Source organism: Bufo bufo, chromosome 3 (assembly GCF_905171765.1).
Source record: "Bufo bufo chromosome 3, aBufBuf1.1, whole genome shotgun sequence".
Lineage (NCBI taxonomy): Eukaryota > Metazoa > Chordata > Amphibia > Anura > Bufonidae > Bufo > Bufo bufo.
In genome coordinates, this window is record NC_053391.1 from 690,155,178 (window position 1) to 690,178,746 (window position 23,569).

Below are 23,569 nucleotides of genomic sequence, written 5' to 3' on the forward strand. Positions count from 1 at the left end.
CTCAGCTTACCGGCAGAGAAATTGCGTTCGATCCGCAAGGAACTGAGACACGCTCTATCTGCTCCATGCCTGTCCCTGCGTCACCTGGCCCGCATCATCGGCCTGTTAGCCTCCTCTATACAGGCGGTGTTCCCAGCCCCTCTCCATTATCGCGCCCTCCAGCGGCTGAAGATCGCACACCTTCGTTCCGGTGCCACGTTTGCGGACACAGTGGTCCTGGATTCGGACGCACGGGAGGAACTTCGTTGGTGGATCGACAACCTGGAGGCATGGAATGGCAAGGCGATTTTCGGTTTTCAAACGGAATTCACTGTGGAATCGGACACGAGCCTCCAGGGCTGGGGGGCTCACTGCGACGGAATTTCCACAGGGGGTCGGTGGTCGGAAGACGAAGTCCACCTCCACATCAACGCGCTGGAACTTCTGGCGGGTTCGTTTGCCATTCGGAGCTTTACCAACGGAGTCGCCCAGGCGTGCATCAGGTTGCGCATGGACAACGTTTCGGCGGTCCGCTATGTCAATCGGTTGGGTGGAACCCACTCGGCAACCTTGGCGAATGAGTTCTGGTCCTACTGCCTATCCAAGGACATCATGGTGCAAGCGGAATACCTTCCGGGCTTACACAACTTTCGGGCGGATTGGAGCTCCACGGACCTCAAGGCATACACCATCCTCTGCTGATCAACGGCTCGCTTCAGTTGCTGGCCTGCCGAATCTCAGGACGCCCGGAGAAGTCGAAGGCTTTTCAGATGCAACTAGACGCCTCCTGGACAACGCTTGGGCTCCCGGCACCAGAAAATCTTATCGGGCAGCCTGGGGAACTTGGGTTAGCTGGTGCTTGGAACGGGACCTGGATCCCATTTCGGCACCTGACTCAACTCTTACAGTTCCTTACTTCCCTTTTTGAAGCGGGGAGAGCCTATAGGACTATCAACCTCTTCCGCTCGGCTATTTCCTCCACTCATCAGGGACTCGACTGTGTCCCTGCGGGCCAGCATCCTTCTGTTTCTCGTTTGTTGCGTGGCTCTCATTTGGCTCGCCACCCCCCGACCACGCTTCACGACAATGTGGGATGTCTCTTTGGTCCTCTCCTTTCTCTCCTCTTAGCCAGATAATCCGGATCTCTCCCTCCGTCAACTGTCAGCTAAATTATTGACACTCTTTTGCTTCATCTCCTGTAAGAGAGTTTCTGATGTGCGGGCCCTTGATCATGACGCCAGATCTTTCACTCCTGAGGGTGTCACGTTCAACATCTCCCGACGAACTAAGACTAACATCAGGTTGGTGTCTTATCCCTGTTTTCAGTCTACGCCGGCGCTTTGTCCAGTGGCCTGTTTGAAGGAGTATGAGTCTCGGACGAGGGCTCACCGGTCTTCTGAGGTACTGCAACTTTTTCTTTCCATTCGTCATCCTTTTGGACCGGTTTCCAGTCCCACTCTAGCGCGATGGATGAAATGGATCATGTCCCTATCTGGAGTAGATACCTCGGTCTTTACTGCGCATTCGGCCAGAGGCACGACGGCCACTTCCCTGGCAATATCGGGGGCTCGTTTGGAGGACATCTTGCATTTGGCCGACTGGTCTAGAGTCACGACATTTAGAGAATTTTATTTTCGTCCTCCTCATGTGTTCTCCTCTCTTATTGATCAGCTTTAAACTTGCAATAGGAGCCTCCGTGTCTTGCTGTAAAACTGCATGATTTTCCTAATCTAAGTCATGGTTTTATTAAAGACACGGAGGCAAGTATTGCCCACCCTGTTTTTTTCTTCCCGCCTATTTTATTTATTCGGAGGAGGCTTATGTTATGCTTGTGTATATTTAATATTATTGTAATTTAATGGATGGTCTTATGTAGGGTTGTCCCGATACCGATACTAGTATCGGTATCGGGACCGATTCCGAGTTTTCTCGGCGGTACTCAGCCGCCGATACCCCGCCCCGATACATAAATAGAATACTATGGGCGTAACTATGGGCGGGGCCCGGTGCAGTCACTGTACTCTTACACCGGGCCCCGCCGCTCACCAAAGTATTTATAAACGTGAATCCTTATCCTGTTATTAAGTTGAACTAACGCTGCCCTCTCCCATGTTCCCCTGTATCCCCACAGCACTTACTTAAGCTTCCATAGCAGGCAGAGCAGACGGCAGCAGTAACGTCACTCACTGACGTAGAGCGCCTGCTCCGCCCCCTTTATGAGTGAAGCAGGCGGAGCAGACGCGCGACGTCAGTGAGTGACGTTACTGGTGCCGTCCGCTCTGCCTGCTATGGAAGCTTAAGTAAGTGCTGTGGGGATACAGGGGGATACAGGGGAACATGGGAGAGGGCAGCGTTAGTTCAACTTAATAACAGGATAAGGATTCACGTTTATAAATACTTCGGTGAGCGGCGGGGCCCGGTGTATTGGGGGACACTGTTATGAGGGGGATCTGTGGATGACATATAGCAGTGTCATCCACAGATCCTCCCCATAACAGTTCCATCCACAGATCCCCTATAACAGCACCATCCACAGATCCCCCACCAAATAACAATGCCATCCTCAGATCCCCCCACCCCATAACAATGCCATCCACAGATATCCCACCCCATAGCAGTACCATCCACAGATCCCCATAACAGTGCCATCCACAGATCCCCCATAACAGTGCCATCCACAGATCCCCCATAACAGTGCCATCCACAGATCCCCCATAACAGTGCCATCCACAGATCCCCCATAACAGTGCCATCCACAGATCCCCATAACAGTGCCATCCACAGATCCCCCATAACAGTGCCATCCACAGATCCCCCATAACAGTGCCATCCACAGATCCCCATAACAGTGCCATCCACAGATCCCCCATAACAGTGCCAGCCACAGATCCCCCATAACAGTGCCATCCACAGATCCCCCATAACAGTGCCATCCACAGGTCCCCCATAACAGTGCCATCCACAGATCCCCCACATGACAGTGCGTCATCCACAGATCCACAGATCCCCCAAAACGGTCACATGACATTTAAAAAAAGTATCGGTATTCGGTATCGGTGACTACTTGAAAAAAAGTATCGGTACTTGTACTCGGTCCTAAAAAAGTGGTATCGGGACAACCCTAGTCTTATGGTTCATTACCGATTATCGATGTCTGACTTTGTATGTTTTCCGCCTGGTATTTACACTGGCCGTATTATTTATTTTCGTTTCAGGCTGATGTTCCGCTGACTTCAGGGATCTACGTCCTTCTGTTTTTTCTCCAGAAGTGTTAGCCACGTTGGCTTCGGTTGTGCTGTTCGGATGGAGCTGAGATGTTCGCTTCCAGATTCCGGGTTCCAGTTGGTTTTCCGGTGATGGTGTCAGGTGTCCAAAGAAAGAGGAAGACCCAGAGGAGGAGCTGGCTGAGGAGGGACTATGGTTACATTGTTCTTTATGTAAATGTCTTTGCTGCTATTGGTGGACAGTAAAGGAAGAGATGGCAATAGGAGCCTCCGTGTCTTTAATAAAACCATGACTTTACGTCGTAGACTAGGAAAATCATGCAGTTCCATCCTGTATTATACTCCAGAGCTGTCCTCACTGTTCTGCTGGTGCAGTCACTGTGTACATACATTACTTATCCTGTACTGATCCTGAGTTACATCCTGTATTATACTCCAGAGCTGCACTCACTATTCTGCTGGTGCAGTCACTGTATACATTACATTACTTATCCTGGAGTATAATCTGTCCCGTTTCATGTGATGGACACACAGGTGAATGGCTCGTTATAAGATACAGCTCTGATATCTGTTCTGTTACTAGGACAGAACAGGAGTTTAACTAGGTGGATTCACAGATTCCATGTGGCCTTCCCAGCAGAATTCAGAATGCAGCTCTGGAAGTGATTGGAGGATTAGACAATATATAACAGCATTATATGGATATTTAACCAGTCACGGTCTGGAAACATGCTTGAAAGGGCAATAAAAGTTCAGCAACTTTCTATCAGTCTTTGCATTTTAATTCTTCTCCATTTTCAAGATCCCTGCTTGCTGGAACTGAATGGGAACTTTCTTGTTTACAGAGGCTGAAAAATCATATAAATGTAGTATATCGCCTGAGTTTATTATAACTGCATCCAGTCTGTATAGTCGTTGGTAAGGTAAACACATCGGCAGCACAGGTGTCTCTCCCGTTATGTAGTTCGTTACAATGTATCAGTGCAGGTGCAATATCTAAGCCTGGAGTCCATGCTGTTTACCACCTTGAGGATTGGCTAGACCGAACACAACTGCAACAAAACCTCACGCATTAGGTCAAGACGGGTTCATAACCTCTGGATATAAACAATGGACGTTCCAAATTAATGACAGCAAGCAGAGATCTTGAAAATATTGAAGAATGAATGCATAGTATATACGAGAAGGTTACAGAACTTGAGATAATACAAGGACACAATGCGCTCGGGATTCACCTTTCACCATTTTCCAGACGTAGATCTCCACGTCCTCCGACGCCTCTTTCTCGATGGCGATTTTTCGGAAGTTCTCCTTTTGGCTTCCAGAGTTGGGCGACATGTACATGTAGACCAGGATCTTGTTGGGGTTCTTCACACATCTGGTGGAGATGACCTCGGCTGTTGGCTTCACTTTGTCATCTATAAAATAAAAGTTACAAAAAGTCTCGATTAATAAAAAAAAGTCTCCTGTCGCTTCGAGTCTACAGCTCCCGTGCAGAGCCATGTATTCTGACCCTCCAGTCACACTGCCACCATCTGTCCACCAAAGACGTGTTAGTAAGAAGCAGAGGAACGATGGGCGGGCGTGTGACTACAAAAGGGTTTGTTTGTAGTCTGTAGCCATGGAAACACACAGCTCTGCATGGGAGCTGCAGAGACAAAACGATAGATTTTTTATTTTTTTTGCAAACTTACTTTATTTTTCAGTTCAGTTGCAAAGGAGAATAAAACCTTTAAATTGGTTATTTCATATCGCCACAACATGCCACCAATGTCAGACAATGGGACCCCCACGAACTGAGTGGAGAGCAGCCGTGCATGCATAGCCACCCTCCACTCATCTCTAGCCAAGCAATCTCCGGCAGTCCCATACAAGTGAATGGATCGGTGGCCGCGCTTGTGGGGTGCGATCTCAACTTATTCTCTTTCACTTTCGGGGCCTGGAGGTGGGTGCGGGTCCTAGACGTGGGACCCACAGCTATCTGACATTGCCGGCCTATGCTAGCGAGACCACCAACGACTCAGATGTGACAACCCCTTTAATGGTTCCATCCAGCACTTTAGATGTCAGCTATAGTAATATCCCTTTATCCTGACCCTTCTGGTTCATGAACGGAATGCCAGAGCTGCAGTTAAGACCGACACATTCACAGGTAAAGAAGTAGTGGGAGGAGATAATACACCTCTGTATAACAAGGCAGTTGCGGGTGACATCTCCTAAGGGTGCTATAGTTGGCGTTCACCCAGCGCCAGGCCGCGTTCACACCTGCAGGTTCTTACCCTGGCAGACCTTGCAGCACTTTCCTTCCACCTTCTCCGGATAATCGCAGGGATATTCCTCAGGACAGGTGATGCGCTGACATTCCTGGCTCCCATCTTTACAGGTGCACAGGATACAAGAGATCTCGCCAAAATTCCGGAAGACGGGGTGCCAGACCTCACCGTGGGAATACGTCTTCCCGTTATAGACGCAGGCTGACGGGAGAGAATCAGAAAACAGGGATTATCCAGGGAGCTATGGCAGTATGTACTGACTGCAGTGTAAAGCATGGAGGAGGTATAGAGCTGCAACCTTAGCCTCCAATGCAGCGTTCGGCAACCTCTAGCTGCTGTGGAACTACAACTCCCAGCATGCACATTTGCTCGACCGTTGTCACAACTCCAATAGAAGTGAGTGATGCATGTTGGGAGTTGTAGTTTCACAACAGCTAGGGTGCAAGAGTTTATTGGTCCCCGCTCTAATGAGATAGGAGCAGGCTACTTCAGACTGTATTAATTGTGCCTTTAAAAGGCAGAGCTGCAGTGCAAAGTATGGGGAGTGACAAAGCAGCCCTCTGATGATGCAGGAGGTAGGTATAAAGGGGCGTTCCCACTTACAGCTTCTCCATTTCTCTATTCATTCTTCACCTCGATGTGGTGGTCACTGGTGGGACAGGTGTAGGCCTCAAAGGTGGGATCTGCATCTATCTACTCATAAGATGGGAATACCCCCAGACTGCTGGGAATCGCCCCCGCCTGGACCACCCCTCCCCCCTCAGATCTCTATATACGTCCATAGTCTTCGGACGGTCACCCTCACCTTTCTTATGCTTCTCCTTCATCAGTATCTTCACGGTCGTTCCCCCTCCCCCGCCTTTCTGCTTGAAGCTGCGAGGGTTAAATCCCAGGGACGAGCTGATGATGGTGGATTCTGTGGCCCCCAAGGTCTTTTTGCTGAGGAGCTCGCTCAGACACTGGTCCTGGGAATGTCTCTGCAGGACACGAGACACACGACGCGTCACAAACGGCACAACTACACACAAAGGGGGCAGTCGTGGAAAGCCCTCATCAATATGTGGACCCCCAAAAAGGCAAAGTCTTACTGCAGGCTCCCCATAGTCATACTGCAGCCACCCCATAGTTATACTGCAGCCTCCCCATAGTTATACTGCAGGCTCCCCATAGTCATACTGCAGGGTCCCCATAGTTATACTGCAGGGCTCCCCATAGTTATACTGCAGGGCTCCCCATAGTTATACTGCAGGGCCCCCCATAGTTATACTGCAGGGCTCCCCATAGTTATACTGCAGGGCTCCCCATAGTCATACTGCAGGGCTCCCCATAGTCATACTGCAGGGCTCCCCATAGTCATACTGCAGGGCCCCCATAGTTATACTGCAGGGCTCCCCATAGTCATACTGCAGGGCTCCCCATAGTCATACTGCAGGGCCCCCATAGTTATACTGCAGGGCTCCCCATAGTCATACTGCAGGGCTCCCCATAGTTATACTGCAGGCTCCCCATAGTTATACTGCAGGCTCCCCATAGTTATACTGCAGGGCTCCCATAGTTATACTGCAGGGCCCCCATAGTTATACTGCAGGGCCCCCATAGTTATACTGCAGGCTCCCCATAGTTATACTGCAGGCTCCCCATAGTTATACTGCAGGGCTCCCATAGTTATACTGCAGGGCCCCCATAGTTATACTGCAGGGCCCCCATAGTTATACTGCAGGCTCCCCATAGTCATACTGCAGGGTCCCCATAGTCATACTGCAGGCTCCCCATAGTCATACTGCAGGGTCCCCATAGTCATACTGCAGGGTCCCCATAGTTATACTGCAGGGCTCCCCATAGTTATACTGCAGGGCTCCCCATAGTTATACTGCAGGCCCCCCCCCATAGTTATACTGCAGGCCCCCCCCATAGTTATACTGCAGGCTCCCCATAGTCATACTGCAGGGCCCCCATAGTCATACTGCAGCCTCCCCATAGTCATACTGCAGGGCTCCCCATAGTTATACTGCAGGGCTCCCCATAGTTATACTGCAGGCCCCCCCCCATAGTTATACTGCAGGCCCCCCCCCATAGTTATACTGCAGGCCCCCCCCATAGTTATACTGCAGGCTCCCCATAGTTATACTGCAGGGTCCCCATAGTCATACTGCAGGGCCCCCCATAGTTATACTGCAGGGCTCCCCATAGTTATACTGCAGGGCCCCCATAGTTATACTGCAGGGCCCCCATAGTTATACTGCAGGGCCCCCATAGTTATACTGCAGGGCCCCCATAGTTATACTGCAGGGCCCCCATAGTTATACTGCAGGCTCCCCATAGTCATACTGCAGGGTCCCCATAGTCATACTGCAGGGTCCCCATAGTTATACTGCAGGGCTCCCCATAGTTATACTGCAGGGCTCCCCATAGTTATACTGCAGGCCCCCCATAGTTATACTGCAGGGTCCCCATAGTTATACTGCAGGGTCCCCATAGTTATACTGCAGGGCTCCCCATAGTTATACTGCAGGGTCCCCATAGTTATACTGCAGGGCTCCCCATAGTTATACTGCAGGGCTCCCCATAGTCATACTGCAGGGCTCCCCATAGTCATACTGCAGGGCTCCCCATAGTTATACTGCAGGGTCCCCATAGTTATACTGCAGGGTCCCCATAGTCATACTGCAGGGTCCCCATAGTTATACTGCAGGGCCCCCATAGTTATACTGCAGGGTCCCCATAGTTATAGGGGGCTGGGCTTAACAGTGTCCTGTCAAGGGCTTCACAAGAGCTGAGGTCGGGTCAGAACCGGAGCTGGTACCAAGATGTACAGAGAAGAGAGCAGAAAGCCACGTACAACACCTCTGTATAACTGCTGCGGCTCCTCCTCCCCCGAGCGGTCGGACGTCCCATCTGCAGAACAGGAATCACAGTGAGAGGCGCCGCCAGCCATACCGACAAAAGAACGATCTGCGAATCAACTGCTCGCCATTTGTAAGGTCTCTGCTTGCTGTCAATAATTATTATGTGTATTAGGAGGTTTGGCAGCAGCTGAGGTGTGTATTAGGAGGTTCGCAGCAGCTGATGTATTATGATGTTCTGCAGCAGCTGAGGTGTGTATTTTGAGGTTCTGCAGCAGCTGAGGTGTGTATTAGGAGGTTCTGCAGCAGCTGAGGTGTGCAGTATGAGATTCTGCAGCAGCTGAGGTGTGCAGTATGAGATTCTGCAGCAGCTGAGGCGCGTATTATGAGGTTCTGCAGCAGCTGCGGGGCGTATTATGAGGTTCTGCAGCAAATGAGGTGTGAAGTATGATGTCTTGCAGCTGAGGTGTGTATTATGAGGTTCTGCAGCAGCTGAGGGGCGTATTATGAGGTTCTGCAGCAAATGAGGTGTGAAGTATGATGTCTTGCAGCTGAGGTGTGTATTATGAGGTTCTGCAGCAAATGAGGTGTGAAGTATGATGTTCTGCAGCAGCTGAGGTGTGTATTAGGAGGTTCTGCAGCAGCTGCGGTGTGCAGTATGAGATTCTGCAGCAGCTGAGGGGCGTACTATGAGGTTCTGCAGCAGCTGAGGTGTGCAGTATGATGTTCTGCAGCAGCTGAGGTGTGCAGTATGAGGTTCTGCAGCAGCTGAGGTGTGCAGTATGAGGTTCTGCAGCAGCTGAGGTGTGCAGTATGAGGTTCTGCAGCAGCTGAGGTGTGCAGTATGCACTGGCTGCAGGCTTCTCACCTCTGCACACTGGACAGCAGGAGTCCGGTACGGTCAGCGGAGAGGAGCAGACGAGCTCAGGACAGGTCACCGTCACCAGACCGCAGTAAATCTGCCCGTCCTAAAAGAGGAAGCAAAGACCCAGTCACATGACCCGATTATAATATCCTGGATGATACATTTCACCTGCACAGATACATTGTAACAAGCCATCAGCTCTGGAAACAGCAAGGTCAGGTATGTGGACACTGAATGTTCGCTTTACCGACAGCAAGCAGAGATCTTCACCACGCAGCACGTGTTGATGTACTTTTACATGAATAGCTGGGATTGTCCACACCCCCGCAGACCGCCGCGCCGGCTGGAGAGGTAACGCGATCTGTTGATCCTTCCGAGGTGACTGCGGCATTTCACAGGCTGCATTCATCAGGCGGGGAGTGCGGTGAGGTCCCCAGCGCTGCACGACCTGCTCTACCAGATCCGATTTCTCCCCCTCCGTTATATATATAATAAAAATCACAAATATCCCCCAGAAAATCAACCAGGAATTATAAAAAAAATAAAGCATAACATAGAAGCGGAGGCTTTCCTGGAACAGACTGACACCGGCCGCTGCTTGGAACTGTCTGGGTTATACCAACACTGCGGGCTGCGGGGTGATGGCTGGGATAAGTGGGCGCTCCGAAAACGTCACCCCCCCAACTCTTCTCCCAGAGGAAACAACCATCACTGAATGACTACAACTCCCAGCAAATTCTTAGGAGCACCCGATATAGGTTATACAATCACTCCATCTTCACCCAATCCCACGCTCCCGTCATCTAACAGAGGGACTACAGAAGCGTTCATCCTGAACCTCCTGGTTCACCAACACAATGCCAGCACAACAATGAAGGCTGAGAATTACACAGGCAGAGCAGCAAGGAGGGACCGACCTGTAATTCAGAGAGAGCGAGGGACCTATAGAACTGATCACGGTTCACGAACAGAATGCAAGTACGGCAGTGGAAACTGACAGAAAAAAAGCACGGGGCGATAGGGTTAAGAAAGGATGGTAGCCGCACACCAAAGCAGACTTGGGTGTCATTCAGGGTCTGCGGAGGCTTGGTGTAAACTCCTACGGGCACTATGGCTGCCAATGGCCATTCTGGCGTAGATTTGCGCTATAATTTACGTCAGTTTCCGCCATAAATTTTAATAAATCTGTTGGATCACGAGAGGCGAGAGCGGAGGGTAATCCCATAAATGTAAAAAGTTCCATTTTTTTTCTTTTTACACTAGAAATCTGTCGTAAGTAGGTTAATTACAATGCTTTTGTTTTCCTTCTTTTTCAAGATCTCTGCTTGCTGTTACTGAACTGGAACATTCTTGTTTACATTTAAGAACCCTGTACAGACCTAAGACTTCAATCCTCTCAGCAACACGAATGTCACTGTTAGGCCTCTTGCTGCCAAACGCAAGTTGCGGTCACCGATCGTGGGCTAGCCGCATGCGGATCGCGACTCCATTCACTTGATTGGGGGTCCGCGATACGTCCGTTCCGCAAAAATATAGGACAAGTTCTATCTTTTTGCGGAACGGAAGCACGGAACGGAACCCCGCGAAAGCACTCCGTAGTGCTTCCGTTCGGTGGTTCCGTTGGGTTCCGCACCGCATTCCCAGATTTGCAGACCCAAGTGAATAGGTCCGCATCAGTGATGCGGAATGCACACGGCCGGTGTCCCGTGTATTGTGGACCCGCAATTCAGTCACGGGGGACACACGGCCGTGTGCAAGAGGCCCCACAATGTATCAGTATGGAATCATAAGCCTCTCAGAGGATTGTCTAGACTGGAAACGTTGTAACAAACCCTCAGCTGTGAGCACTCACCGAACAGCTGCACTGCACACAGTGGTTGGACTGTCTGGAAGGGAAGAGCTCCTGGGTGGTGAACATCTCGCCCTGTTGGTAGGTCGTCCCATTGTGCTGACATACCTTAGGGGCGGCCCGCAGACCGGAGGGGGAGTGCGTCTCTGCGGAATAAAGGCAAAAATCGTCAGATCATAAAAGTTCTGTAATTAACAGACGTTTAACCATTTGCAACATCTCCGCTTGCCGATAACGAACGGAAACATTCTTGTTGGCACCAATCCCTCCTGACTTAATACTTCTCACAGCTGAGGGTTTGCTACAGTTGTATCCAGCCCAGACACGTCTCTGTCGGCTAAACAGCCCGGACCTCAGACCGATACTGAACATTTTACCTGCACTGACACATTGTAACAAACTAGCACAGTGGAGAGGTTTGTGTGGCCGATGTCTGGACTGGATACAACTGTAACAAACACTGAGCTGTAAAAAAGCCTTTGGGCATTTCAGGACATGGATGTAATTAGGGGTGCCTGCATTTAATGACAGCAAGCAGTTTCCTTTTATGCTTGCTGTTAATGAATGGAGACATTCACGTCGTCATCAAGCACGACGATATATCCCAATAGGACTAAACACTGCTCACTGCTCAGGGTTTGCTACACTTGCATCCAGTCAAGGACAGGCCGGATTCCAAACTGATACACTGTAACAAATCTTCAGGGCAGTTGATTCATGCTGCGGATATAATTCACAGAGGACTGTCTAGACTGGATACAAGTGTTACAGAACCTCAGCTGTGAGAAGCATTAGGTCACGAAGTATGTTTCCACCTCTGGGTGTAAATAAAAATGTCCCCATTCAATGACAGCAAGCGGTTGCCCTCTGTTGTTATAATGGAGCTCTAAAGGGTGGTCTTGAATCCTGTCCTTTGCCTCAGTGCGTCATTGACCTACATTTGGGGACTAAAAAGTCCTTCAAATCCAAACTTATGGTCGCCCTCATTATGGCGGTCTGTGAATACGAGGGGTGGAGCTGCCCTTTAAGCTCATACAACCGGGCCCCACGTGAAGACGTACTTCTGTTGGCCACTTACCTACACATCTGGGGCAGCACTGCTGAGGGTCCGTGACAGTGTGCACACAGTGCAGGACAGGACACTTTATTCTGTAGCAGCTGACGTTGCCGCCCTGCAGGACACAAGAAGACACACGGGGGGTTATCTGCTGCAGTCCACAGGTGTACGGATACAAGCAAAACGAAGCCTCAGCTGTGAGAAGGTTCAGGGTGGGTAGAGGTGCTAGGTCCCCAATTCCATCTGTAAGAGGGTCCGAAACTTCTGGGGGTGATGCACGGACCACCATCTGGGTGGGGGTTGCATAAGCTCCACCCATTTTGGGCTCAGGATTGCCTGAATTTGCAGAGACTCTCTGATATAAGGGACGGTCTCTGCCAAATTCAGGACTGTTGGCAACTACTGCATTCGGGTACAGTCTGTCAGAGGGGGCACAAACTTAATGGTTACACACAATATTGTGACACTTGGCGGCTACACACATGGGATTGTGAGGCACGAGGCGTAGTGGTTACTAATAGCAACTGTGGGGGGTTAGCTCTTCTCCGGGGGTCATTCTCACAGGTTACTTCACCAGACACGGATATACTGTCACACCAGTAACAAACAATAACACAAAACAAATACCTGCCCGTCTGGGCTCTAACTAACATAGTGCAGAATCCCTGACTCCCCTATAGAGTGCTGTTCAGACACGGCATAACCTGCGGCTTTCTCAGCTAGCCCAGCAGCCTTCAGGCTGTAGCAAACGCAAGTCCCTTTGGGGGATTGTGGTCCAGCAGTCCTCCCGACTCTGACCTTGTGGCCCCTGTACCGCAGGCGTCACTCAAATTCCAGGCTGTCACTTAGCCTCGTGGTCCCTCAGCCTTGCCCAGCTGAGACCACACAGACAGCGCCTCCAGGCCTCTGTCTACAGGTAACACACTCTGGGAGGTGCTTTGTGCCAGGCTGAGTACCTCCAGCTTCTCTCACCTGTGGTGGAATAGGGGCGCGGACCGCACTATCCACCCCTTCCTTGCCTCCAACCTGCGTGAGACCTGTCACTGTCTCACACAACCTGTCTCTATATGGAGTCTCTTCACTCCTCGGGCTGTTGCCATGGGTAACAGTACAGTCTCAATAATGCACACCCAGGGCACTTGTACAAGGTGGTGGCCCCTAGCAACAAGGCAGTCTATACACAGCACCCAGGGTACTTGTACCAGATGGTTGCCCCTAGCAACAGGACAGTCTGTACATCACACACAGGTTACTTGTACTAGACGGTTGCCCCTAGCAACAAGGCAGTCTGTACACCACACACAGGGCACTTGTACCAGGTGGTTGCCCTTAGCAACAAGGTAGTCTGTACACCACACACAGGGTACTTGTACTAGATGGTTGCCCCTAGCAACAGGACAGTTTTTACATCACAGACAGGGCCCTTGTACCAGATGGTTTCCCCTAGCAACAAGGCAGTCTGTACACCACACACAGGGTACATGTACCAGGTGGTTGCCCTTAGCAACAGGACAGTCTGTACATCACACACAGGGTACTTGTACCAGGTGGTTGCCCTTAGCAACAGGACAGTCTGTACACCACACACAGGGTACTTGTACCAGGTGGTTGCCCTTAGCAACAAGGTAGTCTGTACATCACACACAGGGTACATGTACCAGGGGGTGGCCCCTAGCAACAAGACAGTCTTTACATCACAGACAGGGCACTTGTACTAGGTGGTTGCCCCTAGCAACAGGACAGTCTGTATACTCCACACACAGGGTATTTGTACCAACTAGTTGCCCCTAGCAACAGGACACTTTGCACACTCTCTGCGCTCTCACTGCAGGCCTATCAGGCGGTCACTGCTAGCCACAGGGTGGTCTCTTTGTCAGGCCCCGATGCAGCAGGGTCACTACTTGCTCAGACAGCGGCACTGCTCCCTCCAGTTGGGCTAGGCCCTCCACATGACCCACAACCCCTCAGGGCGTTCTCCTCACAGGGGGCGATCTCTCACTCCAGCGGCAGCAGTTCGGAGCAGGTCCCCGGCCTAGGTGGTGGTCTGTCACCACCCCATCGGATCTCAGGGTCTGTCATCGGGCCCTGCTCCAACCACAGACCGACCGTGTGACGAAACACGTGACCCCTGACCTCTACCAAGCCGCGGACCCACCGCTACAGTCTTAAAGATACAGTGTACACAAAATATATGCTAGTCCTCACACCGGGACGCCCCCTTACACTTTCACTGACAGGAAAACTCCTCCAACACTGGACAGAACGGCCTGAAACGTGTTATTACGAGGCTTTTGTCAGGTCCAGACGGCACTTTCCATATAAACGTCCGCCGCGCCGGCTGCACACAATAGCGCCATGTGTGCCTATAATATTAGCCCGTCATACAGGGAACGATTATAAAGTGGCTGCAATTAATGAGTCTGAGGAGCGGGAGCCAAGTGATGTCAGTGCCGCGTCTGGGAGGGGTACCAAAGTGTCACCCATTCCCCCCCACCCCCGACGTTAGCTGGTAAGTGGCTGGAGAACACTGCTCAATGGGATTAGGAACAAAAATGTTGTGGCTTGTAAAGGGACCGCGCCGCAAAACCCTTCACTGCAGACGAAGAATAGGCCAGTGTGCGAGTGTACGGGGGGTGGGTTAACACCGTCACTGCCGGAAGGTTTCACTGTCTACTAATCAAAAATCAACAAATATTCAATTTAATTTAGGCTAATTTCAAGTATTTATCAAAAACTAGCGACCAATATGGCTCCGCCGAGCTTTCTCCAAGATTAAAAAAACATGGTGGCCATCTTCCAAAAACAGCGCCAAACCCATCCAGAGGCTGTGTGTGGTATTGCAGTCCAGTCCCGTTCACTTCAATGGAGTTGAACTGCAATACCAGAGACAACCCATATATAGGGGTGGCGCTGTTTTAATGGAAGAAATCAGCCATTATTTTCTGCACTTTCGGAAGCTAGGCAAGTTAGCCGGCCATAGTGAGGTCTGTATGTGTGTGTACAACACGGACCTGGTCAACGCCATTGTCTCCAGGTCCGTGTTTTCATGATAGGACACGGTGGTGTGAATAGCGGCGCTTACATCTATGGGTCCATGTGCTGTCTGTGTGCAGGCCGCTGACACGAATAGCACATGGACAAAAAATATGGTCAAGTGCATTCTTTCATCATTCTGGCCAATGATGCCTATGGGTTGTTGGTTACCAGCTGATGGATGGGGATTGTTGTTAATTACTGTCTGTTGGATGGGGGTTGTTGGTTACCAGTTGTTAGATGCCAGTTGTTGGATGGGGGTTGTTGATTACCAGCTGTTGGATGGGGGTTGTTGGGTACCAGCTGTTGGATGGGGGTTGTTGGGTACCAGCTGTTGGATGGGGGTTGTTGGGTACCAGCTGTTGGATGGGGGTTGTTGGGTACCAGCTGTTGGATGGAGGTTTGTTGGATGGAGGTTGTTGGTTACCAGTTGTTGAATGAAGGTTGTTGGTTACCAGCTTTGGGATGGGGGTTGTTGGGTACTAGCTGTTGGATGGAGGTTGTTGATTACCGGCTGTTGGTTGAGAGCTGGTTACCAGCTGATGGATGGGGGTTGTTGGGTACCAGCTGTTGGAAGGGGGTTGATTACCAGTTGTTGGAAAGGGATTTTTGGATACCAGTTGCTGGATGGGGGTTATTGATTACCGTCTGCTGGACGGGGGTTGTTGGTTATCAGCTGTTCGATGGGAGTTGTTGGTTACCAGCTGATGTATGGAGGTTGTTAGTTACCAGTTGTTGGATTGGGGTTGTTGGTTACTAGCTGTTTGATGGTGGTTGTTGGTTACCAGTTGTTGAATTGGGGTTGTTGGTTACTAGCTGTTGGATGGGAGTTGTTGGTTACCAGCTTTTGGATGGGGGTTGTTGGTTACTAGCTGTTGTATGGAGGTTGTTGGTTACCAGTTGTTGGATTGGGGTTGTTAGTTACTAGCTGTTGGATGGGAGTTGTTTACCAGCTATTCGATGGGGCTTGTTGGTTACCAGCTGTTGTATGGAGGTTGTTGGTTACCAGTTGCTGGATGGGGGTTGTTGATTACTGTCTGTTGGATGGGGGTTGTTGGTTATCAGCTGTTTGATGGTGGTTGTTGGTTACTAGCTGATGGATGGGGGTTGTTAGGTACTAGTTGTTGTATGAAGGTTGTTGGTTACCAGTTGTTGGATTGGGGTTGTTGGTTACTAGCTGTTGGATGGGGGTTGTTTACCAGCTATTTGATGGGGCTTGTTGGTTACCAGCTGTTGGATAGAGGTTGTTGACTACCAGCTGATGGATGCGGGTTGTTGGATGGGCGTTATAGGTTAACAGCAGTTGGTTGGCTATTTCTATCTATGAATAGGATGTTACCAGCTAATCAGCTGTTGGTGATAACTAAAAGCTCTGATGGTGTCAGGCAGCCAGACGCAGTCTCGCCGGAAGCATGTCACCACGCGAAGACGTGTCTCATTCACCCAGGGGGTGTCTAGCCCTCCGGCAGTACATCCCACACCCATTCTGGATCCTGGTGCTGCTGGGAGACAGGACGATGGAACCCCTAGCGTCAGCTGTCGCCAGGGAACCTCAGTTGTCATGTCTCCTGACCTAGACATGTGGTGGGAGGTTCCTTCCTCCGCACTCTCAGCCCTCACCTGTGCTTCCCTGGTCTGAGGGTGGAGATTGGGTGTCACCTCAGCGGTGGCAGGTGATCTGTGGAGGGACATTTAAACCTGGTCTTTCCCTCACTCACTGCTGATTATTCAGGTGCTTCCTGGTTCTGGATCTGAAGCTATCTGGTGAGTGGTTTCTCTGGTTATTGACTCTGGCTTTGGTTGTCTTCTGGTTCTTGTGCCCTGGCTTACGTTTACTGACCATTCTCGTGTTTCCCTATTCATCATTGCATAGTGTCATGGTATTTACTTTGGGGTTTTTTGCCCAACTGCGGCCGGTGTGCCCAGCCATTCTGCTACTGACACCTAGGAAGGGCTCTGCCAAAGTCCCCCTTCCTGCTGGAGGCGGGTGAAGAGTGCCCCGACCCTCAAGGGTGTTCATAGAGTGACGGCTTGTGCAAAGTGTGTCCGGAATTTACAACGCAAGTGTGAAACTGGCCTTAGACTATTCCACCAGGAGTAGAGATGGCAGTAGCGGTGAGGAGCCTCCAGACCACTCACTACTGCCTATGAGCGACATACTGACTGCAGTGATGATATCACAGGTATCTAAGGAGCTTCACTACTGTCTCCATGCTACTCTGTTCTTCTCTTCAGAACTTCCCCCACTACATACCAGGTTGATGATGGAAGACCGGACAGACATACCTCAGAGCACGTGCAACGTATGCAATACACAATTCCTTGAGGCTCGAGATAAGGATGCCAGCTTTCTCCTGGGCCGTACTTCTTGCCATGAAATATACAGAACATATCTGAACCTATAATGAATTTAAAAAAAACATATTTTAAAAGATTATATTAATACACTATATAGGTACTACATCTCTCAACATAACCCAACCGGCGGACATGCCCATATTACAATTCCATTATTCTTTATGCACAGAGCACTACAACTCCCAACATAACCTGTAATGCACATAGGCCAGGAGTCCTCAGAGGTGGGAGCAACAGTAATACTATCAGAGAGCCCACCCCATTTCTTTCTGAGGCTCAATGTCTGAACGTTTAGCATAATTAATATAAAAAGAAAAGTCTTGGCCCCGAGTATGTCTCATGACTCTGATATTCCAGTCCAAAATTCAAGATGGCGGCAAAATCAGGCCTCTCCCGCTGCGAAAAAGTCTTCCGATTTAAGTTGTTCTAATGATAAGACTTGGTTCGGACTCGATCCACGTATCCCATGGAAAACTAAGACAAAGTCACAAAGGCTGGAGAAGTCTTCTCCATGTCTGTCCTCCAAAGAAAATAAAGGGCTGCCCCTCAGAAGAAGATCCTGCGGGGTGGAGGTATCCCCATAAATCAGTACCATTGGGGTGACTCTAGTAATCCACTATGGTATTGACTCAGTCCATACAGAACATCGGCATACACAAATCAATAGAAAAGCATTAATTCCACGAAAGGTTAAAATGATAATCCACGGAGCTGAAATCCACAGGGTAAGACGACTCAAGATGCCTGAAATCATTTCAAGTTGTAATCCACAAGGAGAAATAGGATTGGCTACATAAATAGTTCCGCATTATAATCCATAGTTTCCTGGACTTTGCAGCAGCACTTTATGGAGGTCCTCGAAAATATGTTATGTGACTGAAAAACTCTAGGTATACAGTCCTACTCACAAAAGGTTCTCCCCGTGTCCTCCTCTGTGACATGAAGAAAGTAACCATGAAATTGGTAAATTTATTACGTTTCCCGAAACGCTTGTCAAGAGTCCAACCAGCAGGGCAAAGAGGTCCAGTCCCACTGTGCTGGTTCTGAGCAATAATGTTAAGGGACGTTGAGATATACAGTGAGGAACAGAAGTATTTGGACACCCTGCGATTTTGCAAGTTCTCCCACTTAGAAATCATGGAGGGGTCTGGAATTCATATTGTAGGTGCATTCCCACTCTGAGAGACATAAATTCAAACAAAAATTCAGGAAATCACATTGTATGGTTTTTAAAGAATTTATTTGTCTTCCACTGCTGAACAGAAGTATTTGAACACCTGAGAAACCGCAAGAATTCTGGCTCTCAAAGACCTGTGACTGTGCCTTTAAAAAGTCCACCTCTACTCCACTCAATCTAACTTAGTAGCACCTGTCTGAGCTCTTTAAAGACCCCTGTCCACCCCACAGTCAGTCAGACGCCAACTACTACCATAGGCAAGACCAAAGAGCTGTCAAAAGACACCAGAGACAAAATGGTGGACCTCCACAAGGCTGGAAAGGGCTACGGGGCAATCGCCAAGCAGCTTGGTGAAAATAGATCAACTGTTGGAGCAATTGTTAGAAAATGGAAGAGGCTAAAGACGACTGTCAGTCTCCCTCGGACTGGGGCTCCATGCAAGATCTCACCTCGTGGGTATCACTGATGATAAGAAAGGTGAGGAATCAGCCCAGAACTACAAGGGAGGAGCTGGTCAGTGACATGGAGAGAGATGGGACCACAGTTTCAAAGGTCACTGTCGGTAGAACACTACGCCGTCATGGTTTCAGATCATGCATTGCACGGAAGGTTCCCCGGCTCAAGTCATCACATGTCCAGGCCCATCTGAAGTTTGCCAATGACCATCTGGATGATCCAGAGGAGGCATGGGAGAAAGTCATGTGGTCAGATGAGACTAAAGTAGAACTTTTTGGTCTAAACTTCACTCGTCGTGTTTGGAGGAAAAAGAGGGATGAGTTGTATCCCAAGAACACCATCCCTACTGTGAAGCATGGAGGTGGTAACATCATGCTTTGGGGGGGCTTTTCTGTGAAGTAGACATGACGGCTGCACTGTATTAAGGAGAGGATGAATGGGGCCATTTATTGTGAGATTTTGAGCAACAACCTCCTTCCCTCAGTCAGAGCATTGAAGATGGGTCGTGGCTGGGTCTTCCAACATGACAACGACCCGAAGCACACAGCCAGGATAACCAAGGAGTGGCTCCTGAAGAAGCATATCAAGGTTCTGGAGTGGCCTAGCCAGTCTCCAGACCTAAACCCAATATAACATCTTTGGAGGGAGCTGAAACTCTGTGTTGCTCAGTGACAGACCCAAAACCTGACAGATCTAGAGGAGATCTGTGTGGAGGAGTGGGACAACATCCCTGCTGCAGTGTGTGCAAACCTGGTCAAGAACTACAGGAAACGTCTGACCTCTGTAACTGCAAACAAAGGCTTCTGGACCAAATATTACACTGATTTTCTCAGGTGTTCAAATACTTATGTTCAGCCGTGCAAGACAAATACATTCTTTAAAAATCCTACAATGTGATTTCCTGATTATTATTTTTTTTATTCTGTCTCTCAGAGTGGGAATGTACCTACAATGTGAATTTCAGACCCCTCTATGTTTTCTAAGTGGGAGAACTTGCCAAATCTCAGAGTGTTCAAATACTTCTGTTCCCCACTGTAACTACTATAATACTGCTCCTATATACAAGAATATAACTACTATAATACTGCTCCTATATACAAGAATATAACTACTATAATACTGCCTCCTATGTACAAGAATATAACTACTATAATACTGCTCCTATGTACAAGAATATAACTACTATAATACTGCTCCTATGTACAAGAATATAACTACTATAATACTGCTCCTATGTACAAGACTATAACTACTATAATACTGCTCCTATGTACAAGAATATAAATACTATAATACTGCTCCTATGTACAAGAATATAACTACTATAATACTGCTCCTGTGTACAAGAATATATCTACTATAATACTGCTCCTATGTACAAGAATATAACTACTATAATACTGCTCCTATGTACAAGTATATAACTACTATAATACTGCCTCCTATGTACAAGAATATAACTACTATAATACTGCTCCTATGTACAAGACTATAACTACTATAATACTGCTCCTATGTACAAGAATATAACTACTATAATACTGCTCCTATGTACAAGAATATAACTACTATAATACTGCTCCTATGTACAAGTATATAACTACTATAATACTGCCTCCTATGTACAAGAATATAACTACTATAATACTGCCCCTATGTACAAGAATATAACTACTATAATACTGCTCCTATGTACAAGAATATAACTAATATAATACTGCCTCCTATGTACAAGAATATAACTACTATAATACTGCCTCCTATGTACAAGAATATAACTACTATAATACTGCTCCTATGTACAAGAATATAACTACTATAATACTGCCTCCTATGTACAAGAATATAACTACTATAATACTTCCTCCTATGTACAAGGATCTTACTACTATAATACTGCCTCCTATGTACAAGAGTATAACTACTATAATACTGCCTCCTATGTACAAGAGTATAACTACTATAATACTGCTCCTATGTACAAGAATATAACTACTATAATACTGCTCCTATGTACAAGAATATAACTACTATAATACTGCTCCTATGTACAAGAATATAACTACTATAATACTGCTCCTATGTACAAGAATATAACTACTATAATACTGCTCCTATGTACAAGAATATAACTACTATAATACTGCCCCTATGTACAAGAATATAACTACTATAATACTGCTCCTATGTACAAGAATATAACTACTATAATACTGCTTCCTATGTACAAGAATATAACTACTATAATACTGCCTCCTATGTACAAGACTATAACTACTATAATACTGCTCCTATGTACAAGAATATAACTACTATAATACTGCCTCCTATGTACAAGAGTATAACTACTATAATACTGCTCCTATGTACAAGAATATAACTACTATAATACTGCCTCCTATGTACAAGAATATAACTACTATAATACTGCTCCTATGTACAAGAATATAACTATTATAATACTGCCTCCTATGTACAAGAATATAACTACTATAATACTGCTCCTATGTACAAGAATATAACTATTATAATACTGCCTCCTATGTACAAGAATATAACTACTATAATACTGCTCCTATGTACAAGACTATAACTACTATAATACTGCTTCCTATGTACAAGAATATAACTACTATAATACTGCTCCTATGTACAAGAATATAACTACTATAATACTGCTCCTATGTACAAGAATATAACTACTATAATACTGCTCCTATGTACAAGAATATAACTACTATAATACTGCCTCCTATGTATAAGAATATAACTACTATAATACTGCTCCTATGTACAAGAATATAACTACTATAATACTGCCTCCTATGTACAAGAATATAACTACTATAATACTGCTCCTATGTACAAGAATATAACTACTATAATACTGCTCCTATGTACAAGACTATAACTACTATAATACTGCTCCTATGTACAAGAATATAACTACTATAATACTGCCTCCTATGTACAAGAATATAACTACTATAATACTTCCTCCTATGTACAAGGATCTTACTACTATAATACTGCCTCCTATGTACAAGAGTATAACTACTATAATACTGCCTCCTATGTACAAGAGTATAACTACTATAATACTGCTCCTATGTACAAGAATATAACTACTATAATACTGCTCCTATGTACAAGAATATAACTACTATAATACTGCTCCTATGTACAAGAATATAACTACTATAATACTGCTCCTATGTACTAGAATATAACTACTATAATACTGCTCCTATGTACAAGAATATAACTACTATAATACTGCTCCTATGTACAAGAATATAACTACTATAATACTGCTCCTATGTACAAGAATATAACTACTATAATACTGCTCCTATGTACAAGAATATAACTACTATAATACTGCTCCTATGTATAAGAATATAACTACTATAATACTGCTCCTATGTACAAGAATATAACTACTATAATACTGCTCCTATGTACAAGAATATAACTACTATAATACTGTTCGTATGTACAAGAATATAACTACTATAATACTGCTCCTATGTACAAGACTATAACTACTATAATACTGCCTCCTATGTACAAGAATATAACTACTATAATACTGCCTCCTATGTACAAGAATATAACTACTATAATACTGCTCCTATGTACAAGAATATAACTATTATAATACTGCCCCTATGTACAAGAATATAACTACTATAATACTGCTCCTATGTACAAGAATATAACTACTATAATACTGCTCCTATGAAATATAACTACTATAATACTGCTCCTATGTACAAGAATATAACTACTATAATACTGTTCTTATGTACAAGAATATAACTACTATAATACTGCCTCCTAGGTGTACTGTATGTGTGCTTTCTCGGAGCAGCGGCCTTTGCACAGTGTTGCACACTACGCAGTATTTTTAGCTGTATTTTCCTGTAATAAACACAAGCCGCAGTGCCGCCACCTGGAGACACCATTGAACACTCTCATCATTGTCCTGCGAGGCTCAGGATTCCGTGTCGTCATGTGAAACCTTTTACAAAGGACCCTCCACCCCGAGGCCTCGCTGTTGTCCGTATGAATCTCTGGATGGACCGCGCTCACCGCCATCAGTGGCACTCACACGAGTTCGGGCTGTCTTGTTCTGTTCCATTAGGCCGGGCGGGCACACAGCAAATACTGACCGTCTCTACCCCTTCATGTGGGAAGACTATATTAGCTGGAATTATGGCACGAGGCAGGCTGACAACTAACAGGTTGTCAGTCGTCTGTATGACCGCCATTACTGGCAAGTGCTGGAGCGTTACATCTGTGCTGCCATACGCCTGCCAGGCGGGAGCGGTGAGAAAAAAAATGGAGCAGCTGAGCAATCGATCCAACCACAAGCCTGACCTAGGGGCCCTTGATCATGAAGAATACATGCGGATACGTGTATCAAATCTAGTACATATAAACTATGCTGAA

The 23,569-nt window shown here is 47.4% G+C and overlaps 1 protein-coding gene across 1 annotated transcript in view; it reads right to left on the reverse strand.

Moving 5' to 3' along the window:
• Positions 1-23,569, reverse strand: part of CHRDL2 (chordin like 2) — a 56,689-nt gene that overhangs the window by 14,787 nt on the left and 18,333 nt on the right. The window contains exons 2-9 of the mRNA XM_040426546.1: positions 17,410-17,522; positions 12,112-12,205; positions 11,037-11,179; positions 9,188-9,287; positions 8,316-8,371; positions 6,282-6,453; positions 5,483-5,677; positions 4,439-4,621 (exon numbers count right to left, since the gene is read on the reverse strand). Coding sequence (XP_040282480.1) covers positions 4,439-4,621; positions 5,483-5,677; positions 6,282-6,453; positions 8,316-8,371; positions 9,188-9,287; positions 11,037-11,179; positions 12,112-12,205; positions 17,410-17,522 — 1,056 coding nt within the window. The remainder of the gene's footprint in view (positions 1-4,438; positions 4,622-5,482; positions 5,678-6,281; positions 6,454-8,315; positions 8,372-9,187; positions 9,288-11,036; positions 11,180-12,111; positions 12,206-17,409; positions 17,523-23,569) is intronic.